The sequence below is a fragment of the Varanus komodoensis genome, unplaced genomic scaffold (genome assembly GCF_004798865.1).
Source record: "Varanus komodoensis strain SLA01 unplaced genomic scaffold, ASM479886v1 scaffold10, whole genome shotgun sequence".
Classification (NCBI taxonomy): Eukaryota; Metazoa; Chordata; class Lepidosauria; order Squamata; family Varanidae; genus Varanus; species Varanus komodoensis.
This window is the reverse complement of record NW_025335269.1, coordinates 23,098,192-23,119,216: the sequence shown is the minus strand read 5'-3', so window position 1 is coordinate 23,119,216 and position 21,025 is coordinate 23,098,192. Positions and strand designations below refer to the sequence as shown.

The 21,025-nt window shown below is 38.9% G+C and overlaps 2 protein-coding genes across 19 annotated transcripts in view; one reads left to right on the top strand and one right to left on the bottom strand.

Moving 5' to 3' along the window:
- Positions 1–21,025, top strand: part of ANO10 (anoctamin 10) — a 110,173-nt gene that overhangs the window by 55,139 nt on the left and 34,009 nt on the right. For 5 of the 15 annotated variants that reach the window (XR_006413463.1, XR_006413464.1, XR_006413462.1 and 2 more), the window contains exons 13-14: positions 5,040–5,120; positions 8,819–8,900. Coding sequence is in view for 9 of the 15 variants with exons in the window: in XM_044417237.1 (XP_044273172.1) it covers positions 5,040–5,120; positions 8,819–8,875 (138 nt within the window). In the remaining 6 variants the exon portion in view is untranslated. Of the gene's footprint in view, positions 1–5,039; positions 5,121–8,818; positions 9,663–10,538; positions 12,124–14,507; positions 14,826–21,025 lie in introns of those variants that run through there. The other 10 variants (XM_044417271.1, XM_044417264.1, XM_044417208.1 and 7 more) reach the window with 8 other exon arrangements.
- The window catches only part of SNRK (SNF related kinase), a 38,782-nt gene continuing 35,091 nt past the window's right edge, over positions 17,335–21,025 (bottom strand). For 3 of the 4 annotated variants that reach the window (XM_044417178.1, XM_044417170.1, XM_044417186.1), the window contains exon 7: positions 17,336–18,729. In XM_044417178.1, coding sequence (XP_044273113.1) covers positions 17,511–18,729 — 1,219 coding nt within the window. In that variant the 3' untranslated portion in view covers positions 17,336–17,510. Of the gene's footprint in view, positions 18,730–21,025 lie in introns of all 4 variants that reach the window. The other variant, XM_044417194.1, reaches the window with a different exon arrangement.

The following is a 21,025-nucleotide window of genomic DNA, read 5'->3' as shown; positions in this document are numbered from 1 at the left end:
TGACGTCAAGTTCATGTTGTACTTCGAATTGTTAGGGTGAAGGCAAAACTCTTCTAGCAGAAACTTACTCTTCTCTCACATTGATCTTGATTTTCTTATTCATAAGCATGGAATTTATAGGTACACGTCCACTAATTCCTTATGGTATCTCTGTGGCTTTGTCCAGGGAGTCTTGATTTTCTGAAACTGCATATTAATAGTCTATCAATGATCAGGACTGGAGTGGGGATGAAATGAGGAGATTGTAGAGCTCAGTTCTAGTTATGGCATCTATGAAGAGGCCTCTAGTAGTTTTGCATAGTTACAAAACCTAATTAGCAGTGATGGTGTGGTACCAGGCGTGAACAAAGAGGCTTTTGTGCAACCATAATGCTAGGAAAGAGTAGGGATGTGAGGGAAATCCACTCTATCAGACCTGCATCAGCTGGAAAGAGACCACCTGCACTGGAAACATTTTTTGTTCTGAAACCCCTATATTTTCAGCCTTGGTGAAGCAGAAAAATGCATCTGATGAAATGCACATTTGAAACATTTACAAAGAAAACCATGTACTTCTCAAAAATGAAATAAAATATATAAATTATTAGTTTGGTTTTATTTATATTTTTAAAAAGCAACCATATGGAACAGACTTGGTGAAAGAAATAGAGGAAATGGGCCTGGCAGGATTCATGAAAAGAATAGAGGTAAACAAGTTCTCCATGCCATTTGAGCTCTGCTGGACTCCCCCATCGTTTGGTGGTGGGGAAGGTGCAATAAGATTTTTTAGCACCATTGTCTCTTAAAGAACTGAGTCTGTTTCCAGGTTGGTGTGGGTCAGTGCCAGCTAGCTCTGTTACCATGATCAGTAAGTATCTGCATATATAAAACAATTTCACAGTACTTACTGCTGTCAACTTCATTACATCTGAAAAGATCACTATTTTCCCTCTAATTTTTGTATAACTGTTAAGGTTGGGGTACTTGTAGTTGTAATTGCAAAATATTCTGCTTTGTATTTGGTTTTTCATGCGGTCCGTGTCCTTTTAACATGACTCTCCAGGTTTATGTTGAACAAGCTCTGTTGCCAAGGCAACAATCTGCTGTCATCTTCAGAAGTTGGAGGGTGTTTAAATGGCAAGATTGCCTTCTGAGAACACGTTACTATATTTAACGTTTTAGGGTCATTCAAAAAATTATCTAAGTTACCAAAAGCTTTCTGTTCAGGCAGTATTCTGCTGTGATCTGAACCTTCGGTCAAACAAATCAGAGCTGCAGTCCCTTGCAAGCAAATAGCCCAGGCATTATTTGAGGAAAAGTGTAAACAAATACGGGGTCTGAATGTTAGTATTACCATGTATTGCATCTGAAATATGTGCTATTTAATTTATGTAAAATTACTGGTATGATTACTGAATATTTGTCATGTGGCAGTACCTTCAAAGAATTCAGGAACACTTCATTAAACCAGTGACAATCCAAGTATTGCACACAAAGTAACTAAGACTTTTGCTGTCTGTTTCTTTTTGTGTATGTCCCAAGGCCTTATAAAATGATTCATATTTAGGCACTGTCATCAGCCAAACTGCACACAATGCATGAATCGGGGTTTCTGAAAGGCATAATTGTTTTATGCTTCCATCTTGCACATGCACACACGGTAGAAACATAATTTTATGGTTTGACCAGCAACTTCCCTGATGGTTTCTATTTTTTTGACTAGACTATCCTCACTAATTTTGCAAATGCCCAGCCTCTCATTTGGATTAGCAATGATTAGGACAGGCATTATGTGACATATTTCAGATTTGGCTGGGCTGTGAAAAGGATTACTTTTGCATTTTGTTTATATTTAGTCTCCAGCTGCATGCTTTTGCTATCAGTGCTTCTTTGTAACTATTTGCTGCCTGCTATTTATTTCTTATCTATCATTTTCTAATGCCTGTCCTCAGAGGCGTCATATTTGCTTTTTTATTTGCTTTCCCTAGAAATCTGTACATGACTATGTATATTTACAAGGTGAAGGAAAATTTAGCTCCATGTTGTAGCCCCAGGCAAAAAACAGATGCCCCTTCTTGAGGTTCCTTGACTTCTCCAGTCAGCAAGAAAGGATACTAAGCACATCTTTTAAATGTAAGCATATGGCAGCCATGCTACTCCTCACTGAGTCCAGATTTAAAAACACACTGTATTGCTTATACCTAGGTACCACTATACAATCCTTTCACAAAAATATGGAGGCAACCAAGACGTCCTCTAAAGGAGTCCCTCCAAGACTCCCTTCCACATCCGTCTGCTATGGAAAAATGGAAACAAAGCTTTCAGATCTCTCATGAATTAGTTTCTCCTCCTGAAAGACTGAGATATAATTGTAAAATACTTAAGGCTTTTTTTGAATAAATACATGCTCACTTTATTATCAGGGAGGTTACACTTTTAGGTTATTGCAATTTCTGTATGGGCAGTGGGTACAGGAGTGATAACTTCATTCCCATATGGTGTTTTGTGTTAGTATTCTTATTTTGAATATATATTTTTTAAAGTAATGCTAAAATGGATGTTTCTCTGAGAAAGAGTTAATGTTCAGAAGGCCATTGGGACCTGTGTTTAACGTAATAACACTGCTTCTTTCACTTATAAATCCATCTCTTCATCTGATTGTTATCTAGCCTGATTGTGCATTATAACTCCTAATTTTATGATAATGGCATGCATACTGTTATTGTTGTACAACTTGACTAAATATTGAGATGTACTTCTAATTCTTATAACTGTGATATGGTAATTATTTATGGGTGCAGTTTTTTTACTGGGTTTTTCCTCTGTAAACGTGATTTTTTCCTGCTTCTCCATGATAATGCTTATATCATTTAAAACCCCCCAATAATACAGCCTTTCATTGTGCTTCCCAGTGTTTATTTTTATCAACATGTGTTTTCTTGTCAACTGGCTGAAACCTCTGTTTAGAACCCAACTTGCTTAGGCATCTGGAGCACAGATGCTCACAGCTGGATTTCTCAGACTGGATTTATTTTTAATTACTGTTAGAAGAAAAAATGAAGAATTTATTCTTTCATAAGTATGTCAAATAGTACTATTTTATGTTTACTGCCCTTGAGTTTATATGGAACATGATCCGTACATCTTGGCAGCTCACGGTAGAGCACATGCTTTGCATATGAAAGGTCCCAGTTTTCATCTATGGCATCTCCAGGTAGAGCTAGAAAAGCTCAAGAATGCATGGCTTCCATGTACTTCATTCTGTGCATGCTTCCTTGCTTGCTTTCCCACTTTTGTATACCGTCTCATAGCCACATGACTCCCTAGACGGTTTACATAATAAAAACCAACAACATAAAACATCATAAATAGCACAACTGAACACAATTTAGTTAATTAAAACCATAATTTTTTTATTTATCTATAATAAATGACAGAAAATGACATCATATTAGGGCTGTGTTGGACTGTGGCCATTTTTTCCCTTCTCATTTCATAATGTCTAAAGTAAAGATGTAAAGATTCTTACATCTTTACTTATACTTAAGTTGTATTTACTCATAAGATCCAGTATTTGCTGAAAAAGAAGTATTGATATCCTGGGAGGCAGTTATTGATAAAAGTGCTTGGGACTGATTATGCATTTGAAATACATTCACATTGCAAACAGTCTGACAGCCATTTCGTGGCACTAGCTTTCCGCCTTTTTTCCCCGTGTAGTTTTGCTTACACTATTGCCTGGACATACATTCATTCGTTGTTGTTTTTTTTTTATATAGCTCATTCTTAGGGTTTTCAAGCCTGTTGCATTATCATCTATCAATATGCTTTAAAATAAAGCCTCACAGAAGTGTGCTATACCCTTTATGAAATGCCCATTAGCTAGATGGCATGACATACCATGTAGGCTTAATCTGTTTCATATAAATTTGCTATGAAAGCGTTGAGTCAATATGGATAATGCTCAATCTGTTCTAAACAGCCAATTGTATAATAAGTGGAATATGTGGGAGACAGTTATAGTTCTCAGGAGTCCTTTCATCAGTACATGTATCGAATTAATCTCCTCATAAATGCTCATTCAGAGAGTGCCAGAAGACAGTTCTGGTTGGTTGCCATGGCAGATATTACTCTTCATGCTCCTGCGAGCATTACATTTTTGTGAGCTGTGAATGTTTTCAAGTTTATCATAGAAATAGACCATGGTAATGTGCATTTTCTCTACTTAGGATTTCTTTTTCCAATTCTCAGTTTCTTCTCTGTTCCATTAAGTTCCCCTCAAAATGTTTTGCCAGATCTTTACCAACCTTCATTTTGTTTAAATTTGACTTTTTTTAATCATGAGGTTAGCCTCCCAAAAGATTTGAAACTGTTTGCATCTAACTGAAATTTCTTGCCATACCTACAGAAGAACTGGTGGAATTTCTTGATAAACAGATATGTTTGAGCAGAGACATTATCTTGAAGTATTTTTTCAGAACTGGAAGTCTGTAGTTACATGTCCTTAAAAACCAGAAAACATTGAGGGGGAGGGTGCTATTTATTAATTTATTATATTTCTACACTATCCATCAATCTACTGGAATATTATAGTATGGAATGAACTTATAATATTGAATTAATCTTACAAGCATGTAACCAAATGAAATCTTACATTTACATATAGATCAGTGTCTTGCTTTACAAATCGCTTTTGTCTGTCCACAAAGGCTACATGCACCAAATCTCTGTGGGCCCCAGATTTGCTTTTTTGCTTGTCCTGGCATCAGGCACTCCTATGTGGCTTGGCAAAGTAGTTTTGTTATGCTGAGTTTGAGTGATTAAGTGTAGGGCCCTGCAGACCCCCATGGCTTCACTGCCAGGGGACAGAGCAACTACCCCCCCACCCCAGCACCATCTTCTGGACACATTCAGCCAGGTAGGAGCAGAACCACTGCAAAACAGCGCCCCCGACTCCCATTCCATGTTAACCAAGTCAAGACCTTGTCACACTGTGTTAATGTGCCACGTAATAACCCCCCAAGTCTGGAGAACAAGCTAAACTGTCAATTTTTTAAAAGGATTTCATGATTGTGGACAAATCCTGCTTGAGGCATTGCATGAAAAGGCACTTCAGACAGCCTTTTAGAGCTTGGAATGTCGTAAGTCTCTTGTTTTTCTTTCACGCTGTAAACCAGTTATTCACTTCCAAACAAAAGAGAGGAAAAAGTACCTGGCACCTTACAGCTTATCATAACTAGCCTTCCAGAATTAATTTTCTCCCACTGTTGTACTCACAGACAGAAAACCCACCATTAAGTGAGATTTAATTACACTTGTGTGTATACTGAGGTCTACAACTTCAGCTAGCAATTTGGTAGCATGCTTTTGTGTGAAGCAATGCTTAGTAAATGGCACCTGCATTTATATGATTAATTATATTTCTATTCCATCTGTTTTCTTTCAAGGAACTCAAGGTCGTTTACTTACATAATCCCGTTCTTCCTCTCAGTCTTATCCTCACAACAACTCAGTGCAGTAGATTAGACTGAGAGTCCATGACTGGCCCAAAGTCACCCAGTGGGTATTGTGGCTGAGTGGGGACTTGAACCCAGATCGCCTGGATCCAGCACTCTAGTTACTACACTATACTGATAGCTCTGAGCACCTTTCTGAGGGTGGAATAGCCTCTTAACATTGGTGTCATGTTCACAACAATCAGCTTTTTCACTGTTTATTGACTCACCAATCCACTTTTCACAAATGCTGCATGGTCAGTCCATGGGGAGGGAACATTCGTTATGGAATGTACTGCTATAAGATCATTATGGACAAAATATTTAGTGTCTTAATGATTTGATATAAAGCATTTTTCTTTCTCCTTTCTCTTTTGTACATTTTTATTGTTCAGTAGTAGTACAATGTGATTTCTTATGCAAGGCTTACCTAAGCCTTTGTAAGTGGCATTTTTCTTTTGATTTCTTTTAAAAGGTTGATAGATCCACAGCAGTATTCCTCATTTCTTATTACCATAGCGATGCCTACAGTTTTACTTGAATCATTGTGACTAAAAAGGAAAAAGTACAAATGTGGTTTTTTATTGTTTTAGTAAAACGCATTCTTAGTAGTCCTATTTAAGAGCTATATTGATTCACACTTTCATTTTCATAAGCTCTATCTATATTTATTCCACATAGCAATATACATTTAGAGGTCAGTTATATTTCCTGGACTGCCAATTTTGTGTTTCTCTTTGTGTGAATATTGTGAAATGACAACCACTTATATAGCCATACGGTCTTTAAAATTAGAAGAGAATCAGCATTTGGCATGAAGCAGGATGTATACTTCATGAAACCTTTGACTCTGGACCTGGATAAATTTAAATACAGGTGAAGGAGGATGTGGAGGAGGATGGGCCTAGTTTTCCTTTTCACATTCTCCAGGTCTGTGTCCCCCCAAAGAAAGTTCTTAGGCAAGCTACATGGCTTCATCACACACTGTTAATATTATAGTACCATCATTAATTACAATGATAAATACCTTACCATAACCTGCAGTGGAAGCTGTGGCGATCTTGGACAATTGTATTAATATAAATAAGGACATAGACCAGTATGTAACTCACTGGTTTTATGGCAGCGTTTTTGTGTTAATTACCTACATCCTTAGCTTCTTAGTTAGTTTTAATGCTAGAATTGTGGTTTCAGCAAGCTGTCACCCACAGGATAGGAGTACATTTTACCCTCTCACCTTTTGCCAAAATCAGGCCTTGGTAGTTCATTGAATTTACAGATGCATTAATCTTTGCCATCGTTTAGTTGTGCAGCTGCAGACTGAGAAGCATTCAAGCTTGATCACTGCTAGTAATAATAGAAAAGATCAGGAACTAAATGTTGGTTTTGAAATATATCAGTGTTCTGGTGATGCAGGCTTACATCTGTTGCTCTGCTTGGCAGGATCCCAGCCTCCCAGTTAAAAATGGAGGAAGTAAAATAAACATCAGGAGACCTGGTGGGTGACAAGAGCGATTTCTGTGCAAGTGTGCACAGATTAGTTGGGGCTCCTGAGGGCTGAAGACAGGAATCTTTCACAGCCCTGTCTGGAAATACCAGGAATTGCACCTTACAGATGCAAGCATATTTAAAATAATGCATGGTGTGGAGGAAATAGAGAAGCAGACATTTTGCTCCCGTTCCCATAATGCTTGAACCCGGAGTTATCCTGTGAAGCTGATTGATAAAAGGAAGTACTTTTTCACATGGGGAATAGATAAATGATGGAATTGGCTGCCATGGGTTGTGGTGATGGCTGCCAATCTGTATGGCTTTAAAAAGGGATTGGCCAGGTTCATGAGGGAGGAGGCTATCAGTGGCTGCTAGCCATGGTGGCTGTGTGCCTCTTCCTTCACCAGAGGTGCCTGCCTATGTACACCAGTTGCTGAGGAGCTTGGGCAGGAGCAGGTCTAGCATCCATCCTACTTGAGAGTCCTTTTGGGCAGCTGGTTTTCCACCATGTGTACGGATGTGTCTTATGTTCTTGTACTCTGTTACTAAACTACGTCACTTCTTCATGAGCTCCACATAGAAGTAAAGGGATAGTAGAGCAAAAAGGGGAGCAGTGTTTGGGGTTCATAATCACATCCTTCCATTTTATACTTTGTCAAAAAGCTCTGCCATGAGATACACCAGAATGTACTGTTACATGCTTGGTTTCTGGGATGTGTGCTATATTAAGGCAGAAGAGCAGATTAGGGAAGCCCTTTATTTTTCTACATTTACCATGAATCACAGCACAATAAGGCTAAGAACTTGAGAAAATTGCTCCAGGATAAGTGAATTAGTCCATGTTTGATGGGCCATGAGTTCAGTATTACTAGTGTATTTTTCCTTGTTGTAATGGTTTTACAATTAATTTAGCTGTAGTTTTTTTAAAATGTATGTAACTAAAAGAGGCAACAAAGCTGCCTAAAGGGAATTTGGATGCTATCAATCAGCTTCACTGTTGTTCAGAAAGCAGGCAAAATGACAGAAACTAAATATAAGTTGCTAGTCAGTGAATAAGAAATGTAGCTTCAAAGCATGATTGTGTGAGCACATGCATTTAAAAATATGACATTTAATGCAATTGGCTTCTGCAGGTATGGAGAACCCCTTCATTATGAGTGGACTCCTGTACCATTCCAGAAAAGATGGTCAGGAGAAATAGTGGCTTTTCCTAGCAATGACAGTGGTACAGCCCATTTTTGCAAACCCCCCCCCCCCCGTTATTTAATTATATTTTGGTGCTGTTTTTCATTTATGAATCCCTAAACGACTTGGTCTTGGTAGACAATCTACTATGAATGTTTTACTTGCCATCACAAGTCCTGACATTTTTCCAAAAGGGTGGTAAGACCTTTGTGTTAAAGCTGAGTAGAGTGCACATGTTCATTTTTGCAATTGTCAATACAGTAAGTGAGAAGTGTTGCTGGAATTTTATGAAAAATTGAGGCTGTGTTTTCCTACATACCAGCCTGGGAGTAAGCCCCATTTAACTCAGTGGGGCCAACTTCCAAGGTGGCCTTGTATCTACTTTGCACCGCGCAGACCTCTAGCTAAAGTGCTATCAGGTCCAAATAAAGTTTAATAGGAAACCTAAGAAAGGGGAGCAGGAAAGGACCTTTAAGTTGCTCATCAGCTCTTAGCATTTGGTCATCTGACTGAGCAAGCGCAAAGGTCACCTGGTCATGACCTTCTGATATGGGAAGATATATTGCATTTTTCTCCAAATTACACTGATTGAATTAATGTTTTTATTATAACTATAGATGCACAGTGTTTGCTTGACTTGCATAATTTTAATATTATTTCATTCCTAGCAAATGAAGTTGGCAGCAGAGTCTCTGAAAGAAGAACCCACTAAGGCAATTAATTGAGCAGCTACAGAAGAACAATCTCCAGGTATTAACAACAAGAAATGCTTGGTATTTTCCCTTGATCCTTGTACTACATGATAGAACATTGTCTTATCCTGATTTGTCATTAAAAACTTCACTCAAGGAAGACTTCTCTTTCCCAGTCTCATAATGTAAAATTTGACTGAAGCCTAAGGGAGGATCTATAGTCTATATTCGATGGCTAGAATCTATAGTCATGAACTTGATAAGGAAGTCCCTTAAGGATGCAAATATTAATCATAACCATAAGCCTGAGCTACAGCTTTATAAAGAATTCTGGAGGCAGCAATACCTAATTCACAGCTTCATATTCCCTCTGGCAGTTAAACTATTTTATCTTCATACTCAAATATTTAATCATCATATTATTTTTGTAGACAGCTTATTAGATAGTTCTCTGCATTTAAGAAGAAATGAATTTAAATCTTGTTTACTGTAAGATGTAATGCATAAATTTGTCCCACAGGGCCACTCCAGTGCACAAGGATTGTTGTTTTATAGAAATGTGTAATGTAAAATGTATGAGCTGTATATTTTACTGTAAAATCCATGTGCCCCAGTCAAATTACCAATTTTAAGAAGTTTTGGCATGAACCAAAGCTCACTCATCCTGATCCAGACCTGTCAAGATGTAAAAACCTGCTTGTACATTGTTTCGAGTCAGCTTTAACTTCCACTTTGCTGGATCATTAAACATAGGCTGTATTAAATAGTTTCCTCTGACTAGCAAGTGAGCCATTAAAATATTTCATCATTATGGATCTAATTCATTTCCCTGTGTTCTTGTTTGTGGCATATGATGAATATATGTTCTGCTCTTCATTTTATGGTGGAGAACTTGTAAAAAAGTTTTCTCATACTATGAGGCAGCATGCACTTGAGAAAGTACTTCTCTATGAGACCATTTGCTGTTAAATAAGAAACCCTAGCTCAGTAGCTATTAAAATAGGTGTGTATGTTGGGAGGAAGGCCTAAAAATAATATCAACATTAGTACTGATTGAAGCCAGATGTGCACATCAGACTTTTCCTTGCCTTGCAGTCTTGGCATATAATGGGCCAGAATTTTGCAGTTCTTACAATAGTCATGGATTTTGCATGCTTGCTTTATTCAGGCATATATGGATCTTTGGCTGTGGGGCAATATAGAAATGAAATAAATGCTGATGGCACTATAAAGACTAACTAAATGTGGTTAGGAGATAGTACTGATAACCTAACCTCATTTATGCTTATGGGTGCACTGAATCACAGGGTTTAGTAGTCAGGTCTCTTGTTATTTCCCACCATGACAACAGTGGGGCCTGCCTCTCAGATATAGCCCAGATCCCTTTTCTGTTTGACTTTTATTAAAGGAAAGATTATGCAAGCGGTATTTCTACTCAATACTGACCAAGAAGTACATATGCACAGGCATACTAGCTGCCAGGTACAGAGGATGTCCACATGTGAACCTAAGATCACCTTCCAGTGGCTGATGTAAACCAGTTTCACTTATATGTCTCCAGTTGTTTTCCCATTTTTGCAAGATGAAATGAGAACTGTATTTTATGCATGTATTTTATCCTGAAGTGTAATCCAAAATTTGGATAGGGAATGATGATGAGGAACCTTCAGCTTACATAAGTTTCCATCTGGTCCAGAAACTTTCTATAGGTCCTGCTTCTTTCCCTTTGTCTGCTATCAGCAATTCAAAGGCATTTGGACTTTAAACTCCTTACTGGATAAAAGTTTAAATAACTTGAAGCTTTAGAAATGATTATAGAAAGCTCAACATGGTTACAAAAGAGAAGTATGATAGAACCAGTTCCTCAAAGAAGTGTACCTGGCACCTACTCTTTATTCTTTTCAGTGCCCAGTGAAAACCTTTTTACTTGCCCACTATTTTAATAGTTAACTTTTATTCTCAATTTTTCTACTATATTTTATGTGGTATTGCTGCTGTGCCTCTGGACCAATTTGAGGTTGCTGTGGGCCTATTGTTGCTGTTTTATTTGGGGTGCTTGTTTTACTGTTGTTATATATTTTTGCTTTATGTTCTTTTTAACTTTGAACCACGCAGAGAGCCTTTTGGCTATTGAGCATATAGAAATAAATAATAAATGCTGAAAATTCAGTTCAAATTAGTGCTGAACTGAAACAAGTGGATTAATTTCACATTCTAAAAAAATCCACGTTCCATCCTTTGGCAATGAATGTTTAAACCTATCTTTTCAATAATGTGGTACCTTTTGCCTTCTAGGAGCCAAACTAGACGTAACACTATACAAGCATTTGTATGTTAAACAGTGAAAGGGAGATTTATTTTCAATGCATGTAGAAGCTGTTTTCATCAGAACCTCAGCAGCAAAGGAAAGCATTTAAACTCACCTCAGCATCAATTAAGAGAACTGACTCCCACACCAACTACTCCCATTTTTTTAAAACTTTTTTTTTTTATTTGGAATGATCTTCAGGCAGTCTATGAGAACATAAAACCTACTTTAACCTAACATGCATAACATTAAATAGTTGGGCTGTCAAAGCATTTTCCCATCTCCAAAACTTTAGGGCAACATCACTGCTAGGCTTGCCTTTAAATACACAATAATGCAGCCAGGATCATACCACTGTACATTCCCACTATAGCACCAGGCTTGACTTAATCTCTCTAGAAAGAAAAACTAGAGCTTATTTACCTTACACTGCTGCCAACAGAATCCACTTCCACCTTCAACGAGAGCAGCAAGCAGTTGTGGAAGAGAAAGCCACCTTATTTTAAGGCTCTACCCACCCATCTGTCTTCATTGAAAACCTGTTGACCCACCTTCCCTTCTCTAGACTTTCTTGATGTCACTTGGCTGTTCAGCCTGAGTGTATAAAACCTCTTTCACATGGACAGAAATAAGATGTCTTTTAGTATGTTCTACAGGAATCTGCTTGTTGTTCTGTTAGTTTTTTTAAATCCAGATGCAGCAGACTCTTTAGTCAAGTCAGGCAAGATAGTGAGGAGTACAATGTTAGTTAACTTTATAATAAAATTCTCAGTCATTTAAAACACTATGAAGATAAACACATGGGGTATTTTTGGGTCATAATGCAGGTGCAGGCTCGCTCTCTCACACGCACACATACAGCCGTTATTGGATTTAAATGTATACTTTCAGAATACAAGTCGGATACATTGTAGCATATATTCTATTGACATGAATTGCTGTTCAAAATAAATTGTGTTCTTGTGGGGTCTCATTTTTTCCATATCTTTATTTATACATATTGGAATTTTCAAGGCAACAAATTTGCACATTTACCCTAGCATGTTAAGCCTGGTATGACTGATTATGTAGTATCAGGCAGTACCAGTGCATCAAGTTACCTAGATATAGTTTACTTTCCAAAGAGCTACATTTACTCATAGCAATGGCTTTTTTGAAAGTATTTGTTAACACATCCTCTGTGTTCAAAGAGCCACTGTTCTGTAAATAGTATTTAATAATATTATTTTTAAAACATGTTTCTCCAACTGGAGGAAGAGCTTCATTATATATTTTACTCCAAGCCATTCCAGAGGAACAGGTATGAATGTGAAAGCAAAAACTGAATTCAGTTCACATTGCTATGCAAGATAACTGTTTTGGACTGGAGCAAAAATGTGGGTTACTGGAACAAAGATGGGGAAAGCTGCATTACTATAGGACTAGCGTCGGTGACTAACACTGCAGTTTAGAATTATGTGACTTCCTGGATAATAAAAACAAAACCAAAAACTGTATGTTTAACTCTGGAGTGGGGGGGGTTGTTTCAACTGAGCTGTAACCAAACTCCGATTGACCCATTTTACATATATTTTACATTTTCAAATATAACACATCTGGAAAGAAGTACTGCTGATGTATACATTCCATCACTTCCATGAGAATAATTTTTGTTGAACAGATGCCAAATGAGATCCCCCTCTCACCATGATAAAACACACACATTGCTACAATGCTGTAATCTGACCAAATGGGATAAATGACATTAAATTTTATGCAAACAGCTTTATTTTCCTCAAATTTTCTTATAAATGAGCAAGATTTACAAGTCATGTTTCAATTTTCTTCTGTTTATTTGTGATAATATTCATGGTTAAAGAATTTTCCACCTGCTTTAGCAATGTTACTTGATCAATAATTTACTTCAATGCTTTTCTTTCATCTCTGTGGCTTCTGCACAGACCCACAACAGGCACAAAGCCCCATCCTTTGAGGCTTTTGGTGTGAATTGATGGCAAATTGAACATTGTCACGTCATACTGCTCTTCAAGATAGAAAACACAGGGAGAATAGCATCTGAAATTAACCCTGCCATTTTTGCATTTTAAAAATAGGGCTTCTGAGCCATGTTGAACAGATTAAAAATAGTTTGCATGAAGATGCAGTTTCATTTCCTCTTCCCATTGTGTCGTGTCATATCTTTTTTCTCAGTTTCGAAATGTGATAACCAACATTCAAAGAACAAGACATTCCTAAATCTTGGCAACATCTTGGTATTGGCTCAGGAAGAAACTGAGGGAGGTGTGTTCCTTCTGGTATGAGTGACAGATAAGTCTGCTAAGGGAAGAGGAAAACTGTGTAATGCTTGCTATAGCACTCTAAAAGTTGCCACAATTCACCCTGCACAGGTGCAATTCCCACTGTGTGAATGCACAGAGCGCCACTCAGTGAACATCCATTACAAGTACAATGTACCCCTTTTTTACTTACTAGAAAGGATGGCAGCTTATTATAACAGTATGCCTGCTTCTCACACTCAATGCTGAAAGAGCAGCCATACTAAAGAGTATATAAAGTTGACATGGAAGTTATTTATGCACCAATGAAGAGGTTGTTTTTATTAACTGGATTTTTTTTTCATTTGTCACACATGAATATTTATACAATGAAGAAAGCCAAACATTGCTGGAAGCAACTGACAAAGATCAACTGGTATTTCTGTAGTCTCCCCCAATACATGTAGCTTTTCTCCATTCTGTTCTGCTTAATTTCACTGCTACTTGTAAAATTCTGTGCCAAGATTGTCACATCTTAAATACAGGTAAATTGCTAGAGGTACATTATATACACATACAGAAAAATACAAGACTAGTTGCTTTCCACAATAATTTATATGCTACAGTAACTATATGTAACTTGTAAAGACAGGTTTAAGGGGTGTACAAGGAACTGTTACTTGCTCTATAATAGTTTGGTCCAATATATTTTAATGTAGTGGTTATTCTCTCCCTCCTTTAACATGACAACATAATACAACGTACAACACATGCACAATCATTCACCTGTGAACAAAGGGATAAAAAGACAACACTCAAGCTAACATCTGTACACCCAGAGGTTCACCCAACCATACACAACTAAATAAGGCTATTTTACAGCCATACAGCATAAATGGTCAACACTGCTGTTCTAACGTGAGCACCATATATACACATCTGTATATAAAAACAAACAAAAAAATTGGGGTTAGTCAAAAGGTGCCATTCCAAGGCTGTACAGAATGTGTGGAAAGTATATTTACAATACTTAAAAATAAAAAGCTGCAACTAAGTTTATTGCCAATGCCCTCTAGAAACTTGCTCCTGCTTTTCTTAATAGATGCTCTGCTGACTGTCACCTGTGTACTGTCCCTATTTCTGGCCCTTTGTAAGATCCCTGCTCAAGAAAACGTCAAGCAAGTATGTTCTATGGCTTCGCTCACACATCTGTTCTTACAGCCTTTGTGTGTGCGCGCATGTGCATATCATGCTGGCAGCATGATAGTCTTCTTTAAAAGGAAATTGTAACACTAGCTAAAAGCAACTAAACCAACATGTTTCATTTTTATCTTGCAACATTTAGGAAGGGGAAAGATGTCAGCCTGAACTGAGCTAGATACTGACAGATGGCTGCACAATTTAGACATATAGCCTAATTCTGAACATGTTTACTTGGAAGTAAGCCATGCTGAATTCAATGGAACTTCCTTCCCAGTATCTATATATATATATATTTTAGCAAGATTTCCCACACTTAATAAAAGTGAGTGTGAACAAATAATAATCAAACAGTTCTTTGGTGCTCTACAGTCTACAATATAAATGAAATGTATTCTACTTGACCATTTTGCTAGCATTAAGATACTAAACTATGTAAACTCTCTCAGACAATCAGTGCCTGTCTGGGTTGTTGCTACATAATACCATCAATTCTTACCAGCATTGCTTTGAAGACCCAGTGCACAGAGCATGAAAAAATAACATTCTTGCCTTTCCCAAAATTGGGAAGATGCAATATATTTTATTCTAGATAAAAGTTCACAAAAGTTATTCCATCTGGTCAAAAGTATCATTTTGTACAGAAAAAAGTGCCAACACATTCATCTGCTGGCATTTCAGTAGCAAGGGGTTAAAAAGGAAAGCTAATAGCAGTGAAAAATGTTAAAAGAACTTGATCCATGCTAACTTATATTATCTGACTTGATTTGGAGAGAGAGTTACTTTAAAAGAATTAAGCGAGACTACTGTATACTCCAAAGTAAATTTGATATTAGAATAATTTGGTGAATTTGATATTAATTTATCCAGTGCTGTGTTTTGAAATCTATGTACTATGGACACAATGTTAACGCACTCCAGTATAGGCTTTCTGCTAATCGGAACAGACTCCTATTCTGGTTAAATTCCAACAACTGTTTCTGCTCTCCATAACTTCAACTGAAATACCTGGCTAAGATTATAAGAACAGCTGCATATTTTGAAGAATTTTAGATATAGACAATTCTACACTGAAGCTGTAAACTGCATATTTGATTGCCCATTTCTTTGTTTACATGGGTGGGATAAAAATGAGGTGCTGGATTATATTCTTCAAGTGATCAGCACACTGTGAAGCTTTAATTAATATTAAATTAATATTGTAAGCAGGCTGTGCGGGCAAGGAGGACAGACTTTGAAAATGCAAACTTCAAGTCTTTTAAAGTGTCCATTACTGTTACTTTATAGGAACTACTGTAATACATCTCTCACCAATCACACAAACTGGTCCATTTATGTGTTTTGCACTGTAACTTACTGCCATGATTTACATTGGTAATAAATGCATTTTTCCTTGGATTGGGGAAAAAAGCTTCCAAGCGGATTATAATTTTCTTTTGTTATATTTTTTTTAAAAGATTGTCTGCATGTAACAATATTTCTATGGGTAAAAGCTGCCTTAAGGATAGATTTTAAAAAATCTTGTCTGTATGAAAACAAGATCTTCAGTTCAGCCACCAACTCATGCATATTATTAGTTTAAGACAAAGATGTGGGATTAAAAATCATAGTTCAAGATTTCTTAGTTTTCAGTGCATTTTTGCTTCGTACAAGCCTTGGAACTCTGAAAACTCTCAGAAGAGTTTTCAGGATCAAAACATTATTGCTTTGGTTCTGTTGCAAACACTCAGAATTATGCCATATCTCACATAGTATAGTCAACAGAGAAGATCAGAACAAGATTGGACATTTCACAGTCCCCACCCCCCGACAAAAAAAAAAAAAAATCAAAACGCGCGCGCGCGCTCGCTCTCTCTCTCTCTCTAAGTGCAGAACATGAAACTATTAAGTGCTTCATTTACACTGGATTTGGACACAAGCCTTACTGTAATCCAGGTTTTCTATAGTAAAATTATAAATGTAAAAAAGTTACACAAATCCTGGCTTGTTGGGAACAAAAAAAAAAAAAATGGCTAGCAGCATGCACAAAATCATGCATTGTCATACCAAGCAAAACTAAATTAAAATGTACCGTATTTTTCGCTCTATAAGACGCACTTCCCCCCCCCTCAAAAGTAAGGGGAAATCTCTGTGCGTCTTATAGAGCGAATGTGTGTGTGCCCGACGCCCGGAATGCTGCCGGCCCACCTGCAGCACGTGGCACCACCTGGCCACCACGCGCTCAGCCCACCCCCCCCCCCCGCAGCTGAGAGCTGTGCCGCTCAGGGGGAGTGATGCGGAAGAGGAGCCGCCGCGAGTTTTAAGCTGCCGGCTGCACAGAGAGATGGACTGCTCACCCCCACCGCCTGGGAAGACCTGCTGCGCTGCTCACCTCCACTGCCCGGGAAGACCTTCTGCGGAGGAGGAGGAGCCGTGGGCTTTAACCCGCCAGCCGCATGGAGAGACAAAATGCTCACCCCCACTGCCCGGGAAGACCTGCCGCCGCCGTGTCGCCCGGAAGACCACCGCTGGCACGCTGCCGGCCCACCTGCACCACACCTGGCTGGCATACGTTCGGTGCGCCCTCCTCCACCCCCCTCCCCCGGCGCAGGTGAGAGCTGTTAATCACAGTTCCGTGTGTGTTTTCAAATGGCAACCCGTCTTTTAATGAAACCCATGGGGAAGTGATGGGGAATGTGCCTGTGATTATCAGGAAGCTTTCCATGGATCCCTCCTCTAAAAACTAGGTGCGTCTTATGGTCAGGGCATCTTACAGAGCGAAAAATACGGTAATAAATTACTGCTCAAAGCCTGTTTTAAAATATTAAGACAATTGACAATGAAGGGATTTAGTGAAATAAAGTATTCACAGCTCTGAACAGGAAGATTGGTGATGTCAAGTAGGATGGGCTGAGTCTGGTTACTGTCAAACAACATGACAGCAAGTAGTTTGACCGGAGGTGCACAGTAGTCCCTCCTTCGGGTTTCGCTGAATATTCACAGATATTGTTTTTTCGCACAGAGGTAGTTGTAGCACATTATTTTTCAAGTTCTTGCTCTTTATTCGTTCTAATTCATTTGCAGTATCTGACATTTGGTCAGAAAAGAACTTTATGCCACCCAAAGATGAAGCTGGATTTACACTCCCAGTAGAACTTATGCACATTTTCCATGTTGATTTCTCCTGCACCTTAACACTGGAAAATGAGATGGTGTTTTGTGGATCAATAATGTATTTAGTGCTACTGTGAATCTGTGAACCTAAGCAGAGGCTCATCAATTTGAGGCTTTCAACCAGGTCACCAGCACTTCTTGATGATAACTGCATTGAGCTACCAGACCCAGCACACCTGCGAGTAGAACCCGAATTGTTATTCGTGCTTCCACCGGAGCTGCCAGAAGGGCTTCCACCACCTTTATTGTTATCACCAGGGCTTGTTTTGTCTAGCCCGCCATTTCCATTGCTTGGCTTTCCTTGTCCACTGCCATCTCCCTGATTGCCAGGAGGACCTTCACTACTATCCCGTCTATGCCAGGAGTAAGTAAACCCACTGTCTTTATCTAGACGCCGTCTACTTTCTGAATCATCATCACTTGTTTCTGAGCTACTGCAGCTAGATCCCCGCCCCTGGCTTTTCCTTCTGTGGTAACGTTTGTGCACAGTGCTGGGTGAAGCAATATTCATTTTTAGCCTGCTAAGTTTGGGGGGTAAGTTCTCATCCATATCAAACTCATCATCAGACTCTCCTTCCTCAAAGATCTGATTGAGGACTGGAGCACTCTTACGGGAAGTAAGACGATTTGTAACTGAAGGCTTTCGGCGCAAGACAACTTGAGTTGAAAGGGAAACGGTTTTTTTATCTTCTTCATCCTCCTCCTCATCTTCTTCTACCCTAAACAAGCATTTCCGACCACTGGTTGTAGGTTTCAAACTCACTGGTGGAACAACAGAAAGTGCTGGTCCTGCTAATTCAGGTATATCCTCTTTCTTTGCTGAATCATTAAGTGCCTTACTCCTGTGACCATTAAGAACATTTTCAGCACTGCGAGCTGGAGACTGAGGAACAGTTCCATGGGACAGAGGAGAAGCTGTAAGGTCATCTTCTAAATCTTGAGGAACATCAATTTTTGTTGGCCACGATTGCCTAGAGCAGGTATAAAATGGAAGAAACAGAAGCACACAATGTTGCTGACTCAAAGGTGTCACAAGAAAATCTACAAAGTTTATATCACAAGAGGTGCTTTTTTTAAAAAAAAAAAAAAATGTAACAGCAAAAAGTGACATGTAATTACAGGCAGTCCCCAGGTTATGAACAAGTTCTGTTCCTGAGGAAACTGAAATTTGTCTTTAAGACAATTTTTATGCATAGTTGGCCCTTAGTTGGCCCTCCACATTCATGGGAGCTAGGGATGCAGGACCCCCATGAAAGTGGAAAAACAGCAAATGGCTCTAGCCCCCCCCCCCCCCAACTCACCAGTGCTTTTTCTTTGCAGCAAGAAAATACCAGAGAGATTTCCCTCTCTAGATGACTGGGGCAGGAAGGCATGCTTTGGATGCTTCCCTTTCTCTCCTTTTGCTTTCTCTCTCTCTCTGGTGGTGGTGATTTTTCACAGTAATTTTTTTACAATTAATAGGCTTTATGGCAGTTCGTTCATAAGCATGGATTGTTCATAATGTGGATGTTCATAACTTGGGGAATGCCTGTATAAAATTGACCAAGGAGATGAAGAACTAAATTCCAGTGTCAATTTGTTCTGGATAGCCAAGGCAAATTTGGCCAAAGTTATTTCAGACCTTCTGAGTCCAGGACACTGGAGACTTTCAAACACCATTTCTGATATGGCATGGAAGTCCACTGTGTAAAGGAATGGGTTAGAAATTTCCACTGGGCATGCCCAACCCAAGCTCTTAGGATTCCAGTCTTTGAGTTTGCAGCTATCCAGAAATAGGATGCTTTGGTAATTTATAAAATTTAAAATTATTCCTTCTCAAAAGCATGATTGCTTAACATTTTTAAAGAATTATTTTGAGCATCGTTTAATATAATTTCCAAGACCAAATCCATTCCTCCTGCATTCCCAGTATGCCCCTGCCCCTTCCTCCTGGCTCACCAACTTTTGGTGGTATCCTAGGTTTTATGTGTATATCCCTGTTCTAAAAGGTGAGGCATTTCAACTTAAATCTTATATAATGTCAGTAAAAGCTTTAAGCTAGGATATATGTATTCCACCCACCATTGGAATACATTCCCCTAAAACTTATCTGAGCTGGTATTCAGCTTTTGGCTAAAATAAGTTCATCACCCTTTCTGTAACCCAGCCTCCTCGCACAATCTTCAAAAAGCAATTTTAAGAAGGTACAATATGGAAAGTAGCACAGAATTGAATAGTAGTTTTGCCCTTTTTAAGCCAGAGTCCTTTACACTGAGGTTAATGTAGACATGATTTCATGTGGATGAAATAAGTTTAATGGTACAGAAAGATATTCTTTGCTGCTTTGGAAATATCAGAGAAGTAATAATTGAAGAGAAACAGCAAAACTAATCAATATTATGGTCTCTCCAATCTAAACTTTTAAAAATTTTATACATACTAGGTTATAACCATCACGATGAACATCAATGACTGATAAAGGAACTGTTGGAGCCTTTCCATGTGTAAGTGAGCAGATAATTCAGCAGTGAGCCCTCACTCCCTAGCCTGGAGGCAGGCAGATTAAAGAGAGATTTAGAAAGCAGGCCAACAAGAAACAGCTGTATTGCTTTGGAGTCATAAGAACATAGGAAGAACCATGCCGGATGAGGCCAATGGTCGATCCACTCCAGCTCTGTTCACATGGTTGCAAAGCTACTGCCCAAAGGAACTCTCAAGCAGGATGAATGCAAGAGTTCTGCCTGCCAAAGCTCCTCAGCAGCTGCTATATGCGGGCATGCCGCTCCCAATAATGGAAGTAGCTCATAGGCAGTGAGTCTAGTGGCCATTGATAGCCTTCTCTACAGTGAATTTGTCTATTCCCCTTTTAAGGTTTGCCAAATTGGTAGCCATCACTACCAATTGTAATTGTTTTTATAATTTTATTGTATTTTAATCTGTGTTAATTTGTTTTTATGGAGTCGTCCCTGGCCATGTCGACGTTTGTGTTTCCTGGGGAGTGCGGGGGCGCCGCCATTGGGGTGGTCATGGGCAATGGACGTAATAGCGGTGGGGGCTTAACGTGTCCGCGTAGAAGAAGGAGGGACAGATGGTTGACACCTGTCCCTCCTTCTGGTTTTGCCCCCAGCCAGAGGGTTCCAGGTAGACTTGTCAACCGCCCCTCGGGCCTGACGGTGCTGTTGCTCAATGCCAGGTCAGTCAACAATAAATCTTCCCTCATCCATGACTTGATTGTGGATGAGGGGGCCGACCTGGCTTGCATAACGGAAACCTGGGTGGGGGGGGGGG